Genomic DNA, 6,000 nt, shown 5'->3' with positions numbered 1-6,000 from the left:
GTTGTTATGCTATTTTTTATGTTAAGCTGAATTATATCACCTCTGGTTTTCCACCATCACAGGTCAATTCTTCCAGCTAAGAGCTGATCATGGCGATTTGCAGGTGGAGAGGTGACGCTAGAGAAGCCCAGTGAAGGACAGCGAGAGCTACAAGCCGTTACGCGTGAAGGCGGCTGGGATGCAGCGCCCAGGGAAGCCCCCCTTCCTCCTCCCGACGCCTCACCCTCCAAGGGGGGCGAGCGCGCTGGGGGAGGGGTAGCGGAGCCCAGGCAGCCCTGTCAGCCCACGCCCCCGGCGCCCACCTGCGAGCAGCCACGGCCTTCGCGCCTCCTCCGGGCCGGGGCGAAGCACCGAGCGCTGGCCCGGGCTGTGGGGACGCTGCCGGGGCCGGGCCGCGCCCGGGCGAGGCTGAGGAACATGGCCGCCCCCCCCCCCCCGCGCGCCGGCCGTTGGGCCAACGGCCCGGCCCTCGCACGCGCGCGCGCCCCCCCTCCCTTCTGGAAGTTTCCCGCCGCAGCGCCGCACGCGCCAACCGACGCCCAGCGCGCGCCACGGGAAGAAGGGCGCCGCCGCTTGGCCATATATGGGCACGGCCGGAAGGACTTGCGTCATGGCGTTGGCTCGTAGCGTCTCCGCGGGGAGCGGGACGTCACGTCCCTGACGCGCCCGCCGCGCGGCGCCCTGGCAACCAAACAGTAAACACGGCGGCGGGGAGGGGCGGCGGGCGCGCAGGCGCGGCGGGGCTCGGCGCGGCCCGGGGCGGCGGAGGCGGCGGCGGAGGCGGCCAGCGCCGGCCCGGCCGGGAGGGCGGTGGGGCCCGGGCGCCCCGCCGGCCGCCCGAGGGGAGGGCGGCTGTGCCTGCGGCGGGGCGGGCCCGGGAGCCGCGCCCCGGCCCCCGGGAGCGACCCCACGGCCCCTGGCCAGCGCCGAGGGTCCCGGGGAAGGCCCGCCTCGGCCCCGCTCCGGGCCTCTCCGCCGTTCAGCCGGCTCCGTGAGAGGAGAGCCCCGCGGGGTCGCGCCGGGGCTGGCCCGACGCTGGGAACCTCCGCGGGGATTTCAGGTATCGGCAGCGGGGCCGGCCCGCAGGCTGCGGGGGCGCGGGGCCGCCCGCCGCGGCCTGGGCAGCAGCGCTGTAGGCGGGGTGCGCAGGGGCGTCGGGCTGCAGCCCCCGCCAGCGCCGCAGCAGTCCCGGAGCCGCCCAACCCTTTGCTCTGCAGCCCTTCTCTGTGCTGCTAGGAACGTGTTTGAGGCTCTTCGTGTTGTTTTACAGCTGTACTTTTTGTAATTCGTAATATCAATTCCACTGTTCCGTGCGTGGTGTGGCAGTGTCGTTTCTAAGAATTAATTACGGTACTGCTCTCGATGGGATCAGGAGCACGGGAGGCGTCAGAAATAATGCGAGCGTTACCTGCTTGTCTTATCTCATTCCATTGTTTTGTTTCACAAAGCTTTGTACCGATATCTGTGTGATGTATCAGATACAGCTTATAATTGAGCCACATGCACGTAATCCGTTCCAAGCGGAGATTGCTGCCTTACTCCCTCTCATGGCTCTGTTGAAGTTAGTGGCAAGATTCCCACTGATTTAAGTGAGATTTCACTCCAGAGTTCTCAAATGCTAGGAAGCAGGTAAATCATACACGTGACACACCATAAATTTTATCTAGCACATCCCAAATCCTGGATCGTCTCAGGCTGAAGGCAAAGAGTAGGGCTGGAGCCTGGGGTTAAACATAACGTGTCTCGTGTAGTGCCTCCCCCCCCCCCCCGCCCCCAGTTTGACATCATTGTGTAACAAATGCAAAAGCTGACACTTAACACTTGGCACTGATGGATTTTCAGCAGAAGGCACGTTGTGATTCGAGATTTACTGACTTCACGGAGTTATTTGTCACATAAATCTCACTCTCTTGCAGCTACACCTACATGACTGCTTCAGAGGTCAGCGCTACTGTGCGTTGCTGCGCCTGGGTGTTGCCCTCGTAAACGTGAAAGTAGCTGCTTCTCAGTGGGTGGCATCTCAGTAGCAACGGGGGTCATTCTTCCTCAGTTGTCAGTGCTGCCTCCAGCTTAATGTTGAAAGACAGGAAGCCGTGCGTGCAATATTTGCTTTTGCACAGGGCAGGCCTTGTTGAGCAAGCCATAAAGCTGCAATACACATATTGAGATGAGATACATCCTGTGCGTGTTCTGATTAGGGAAGGGGTGAAGAAAGCAGAGCCTGCTGCAGTGACCAGGAAACGTGGAGTTACACAAACCCAGCCCTGGGTGCCAGAGAAACCTCCAGCCCACAGAGATTGCCTGAGAGCACAGAGTCAAGGCAGCCTCCAGCTGGACACAGGTGCCAGCACAGGTGGCATCTTTGCCTCCACCTTGAGAAAGGAGATCTCAAGAGCTGGAGTGACAGGGCTGGAGGCCTCGCTGCTCTCCTGGGACTCCCCATGTGTGAGCATTAGGGAGGGAGCAGAGCAGCGGTCTGCACGCAGGGGCAACCTGCCCCAGCTGCCGTCCTGCCAGAGGGGCACGTGTTTCACTGCGCAGGTAGCAGCCCCTCTAAACTAACTTGGGAAGGGCGGGCCACATTGCACAGAGCCCAGGGAGGCAGCACATTCCCAGAGCACATGGGCTGTTCGCCGTAACTCGTATTCATCCAAGGACCGGGCTAGCTTTAGTAGAAAACGAGGGGCAAGGGAAGGGGCTGTGTTCTGCCTTACACCACTCAGCCCAAAGTGAGAAGGAAGTGCGTAAGCATTTCTCCTCCCCTCGTGGCCAGAAGGCAATACCCGCCCCGGAGCTGCTCCTAGAGGTGCCAAGCCCGGGGGCACCCAGAGCCGGGGTGCGCGTCCGCTCCTCCCCAGACGGGCACATTCAAGTGGCCGGGCGGACCCAGCCCAGAGGTGGCCTCCCTGAGTCAGAGGCATGAGCTCACCTGCCCCTTTTTACCTCCTATCCAGTGAGGCCTCCAGCTCATCCCTGAAAAGCCACAGCAGGCAACACACAGAGGAGCAGGAAGGGACCGGACCCAGACAGATGGGATGGGGAAGGCCACGAGGAGTGACCCCACTGCCCACCAGGGTGGGTGGGAAGGGCGTAGCTGCAGCCAGCCCTGACCAACAGCAGGGCAAGGACAGGTCTGGCCTAATGGTATTCCCGCCCCGATGCGGCCCATGCCTCAGGCAGCTAGCATCAGTCTGCAGTTCATAAAGCCCAGCCCAAATTAGAGGATGGGGAACCCCTTCAGGGTCACAAGGAAGCGATGCAAAAGGTAAAGCAAGGACAGCTCCAGCAGTCAACTTAAATGCTTTTATTGACAATGTCTCTGAACAATAATAAGCAAACAATGCTTAAGTTTCATCCAAATTCACTTTCCACATGTCAAAAAAGACCTCAAGGTAGAAAAAAATAAAATAAAAATATAAATATCTGAGAATCCATCTTAATAAATAAATTAAAAACACAATAAAAACGTTTTCATGGAAAACTTATGTCAGAACATTCAGACCACCTCAACAATGCATGATCAGTAAAGTTACAATGAACATCAATGTAGAACTACAGTACATGGATATAGCTATTCATCTACCTACTAGAAAATAAAATAGAGTCTCTTTTCCCCCCCCACGTAAGATGGGTCATTGCTAAGTCATCAGAACACGATATTGCCAGGAACACAGTAGTTATTGTTAATCAGCTGCACTAGATACGAGTTGGAGATACCCAGCACCAGGTTAAATTCCAATCATTTAAAACCAAGAGATTAATTAGTTAATGCTAGTGATACTAAGGAGGGGAGGGAGTCACCTACCCAGCCATGTGGGACATGCTACAGACTACCAGCTCTCATGGATGGGCCATTGGGGACGAGACAAACTCCATGCGATTTGCTACATCTCTGGAAGAGGTACGAGGCCTCGGTGCGGGGCGCTCTGCCAGGCCCCGGGGCACCAGGCCAGACGGGGGGGGGGGGGTGGCGGTGGCAAGGCCCTCCCCAGGCCCGGGGAGCCCCATGGGGCACAGCGGCGAGTCCGTGGGGGTGCGCAGGCAGGGGAGGGGGCCCGGCGGATCAGTCAGTGCTGGAGCCCCTCACAAGGCCAGGAGGGTGGGGGAGCTGAGGGAGTCGGACGAGGGCTCGTTGCTGCTGCTGCCCTTCCGGTGCGCGGCAGCGCAGCTGGGGAAGGCGTCCGCCTCGGGGTAGGTGAAGACGAAGGTGGAGGTGTAGGTGCTGGGGCAGGGGGTGCAGGTCACCACAGGGGTGCAGAGGGGCTCCAGCTCACCGCTGGTCCCGGCCCCCAGCGACTCCCAGTCCGAGGCGTAGAAGGAGGAGGCCCCAGGCAGGTCCATGTCGGGCACGGAGCGGGAGGCCTCCCGCGGCCCCGTGGAGAAAAGCAGCTCATCGAAGGGCTCAGGCTTGAGCTCCAGCCCGCCGCCGCCGGTCTCCTTGGGCGGCACGGCCGGCGGCGCCTCGGCCATCAGCGGCAGGGCAAAGGCAGCCTCCTCGGCCACGGGGGGGCTGGGGGCGCCCAGGTCCAGCGCGGTGGCGGCCGCCAGCTCCTCGGAGAAGCGCAGCTCCTCGGGCATCTTGCAGGCGGGCCGGTGGGCGGCCAGGATGAACTCCAGCTTCTCCTTCTCCTTCAGCAGGTTAGCGATCTCCGCCTGCAGCGCGGATTTCTCCTCCTCCAGCTGGTCAGTCTCCTGCAGAGAGAGCAGGGCTGTCAGCCAGGGCCGGCATCACCCCCGGCTGGAGTCCCCCCTCCCCTCGCCACCCCCGCCCCCGGGTACCCCCCCCCGCCTCCCGGGCGGCACTTACCGCCTGCAGCGTGTCGGTGAGCTCCCGCCGCCGGTTGCGGCACTTGGCCGCTGCCATCTTGTTCCTTTCCCGGCGGATCCTTCTCTTCTCCTCCTCCTCCGGGGACAGCTGCGGGCAGAGAGAGGCCGCTCAGTCCCGCCGCCAGCCCGGTGCCCCCCTGCCGGGGCAGCCCGCCGGCCGCGTACCCCCACTCCCCCCCACGTATCCCCCCCGCTAACCCCGGTCCCCGCTCACCTGCTCGACTTTGCCACGGCGGCCGATGCTCTGCCCGCGGCCGCCCGGCGCCTTCAGCACTGCGGGGCGGGAGTAGGCGGCGGCGGCGGGCGCCGACACGCCGTAGGGGTGCCCGCGGCTCTGGGAGGGGGCGACCGAGGAGATGAGGGTGGGCTGCACCAGCCACTGCAGGTCGGGGCTGGTGGAGATGGCCGTCACCGTGGGCACGAAGCTGGCGCTGGAGACGGCCAGGTCGGTGCAGAAGTCCTGCGGGACAGAGGAGGGGGGGGGCTGCCGTCAGCGGGGCGTCCGGACCGCTCCCCGCCGCCCCCGGGGCCGCGCCGGCCGCGGCGCCGCGCTGCCAGCGCCGGCTCCACACGAGAGCGGCCTGTTATAAATATCTCTGACGTCCGCGCTGACGCAGACGCTGCTCCGGAGTCTCCTCAATGAACTCGCGTTTTATCAATGAAGCCGCTTTACACACCCGCCGCAGAGCGCGGCCCGGGCCACGGCTCCCCCTGCCCGCCCCTCCGCGGCACCGGGGCCGCTCCCCCCGCCCAGCCCCCGGCCCGGGGGCAGCCCGCCGCGGCCTGCCCTCCTCCGCGGGCCCCGCCGTCCCGTCCCGTCCCCTCCCGGGCGCTCCCGCCCCGCGGCGAGGGCGCAGCCGGCGTGCCCGGCGCCTCACCTGCGGGTTGACGGGCGAGCTCATGCTGGAGAAGGAGTCCGCCGGGGAGGGGTAGTAGGTGAGGCTGTCCCCGGCCGGGGAAGCGCTGCTGCAGCGGGAGGAGGGCGCCTCGTACTCTCCGGCGAAGCCCTGGTACATCATGTCGGCTCGGTGCGCGCAAGCCGGCGGTGCGGTGCGGGGCGGTGCGGTGGTAGCGGAGCGCCCTTGGGGAGGAGGCGAGGAGGGGGCCGGCTGCGTGCGTCCCTCTCTCCGGTCCGCGCCGCGCGTCTCTCCGCTCCGCCGCCGGGGCTGCCTC

General features: G+C 64.0%; 1 protein-coding gene across 1 annotated transcript; it reads right to left on the bottom strand.

Annotated features, from left to right (window-relative positions):
• Window positions 1-3,289: 3,289 nt before the first annotated feature.
• Window positions 3,290-5,909, bottom strand: FOS (Fos proto-oncogene, AP-1 transcription factor subunit). The gene is made up of 4 exons (XM_087747353.1): window positions 5,706-5,909; window positions 5,042-5,287; window positions 4,808-4,915; window positions 3,290-4,692 (listed from the first exon to the last, which is right to left on the bottom strand). The coding sequence occupies exons 1-4, from the start codon at window positions 5,844-5,846 to the stop codon at window positions 4,084-4,086; spliced, it is 1,104 nt and encodes a 367-aa protein (XP_087603479.1). The 5' UTR covers window positions 5,847-5,909; the 3' UTR covers window positions 3,290-4,083.
• Window positions 5,910-6,000: the final 91 nt, after the last annotated feature.

This window comes from Nipponia nippon, unplaced genomic scaffold, assembly GCF_047370975.1.
Source record: "Nipponia nippon isolate SJK-2023a ecotype South Korea unplaced genomic scaffold, ASM4737097v1 scaffold_11, whole genome shotgun sequence".
Classification (NCBI taxonomy): domain Eukaryota; kingdom Metazoa; phylum Chordata; class Aves; order Pelecaniformes; family Threskiornithidae; genus Nipponia; species Nipponia nippon.
The sequence above is the reverse complement of the archived record's forward strand: the minus strand, read 5'-3'. Positions and strand labels throughout refer to the sequence as shown.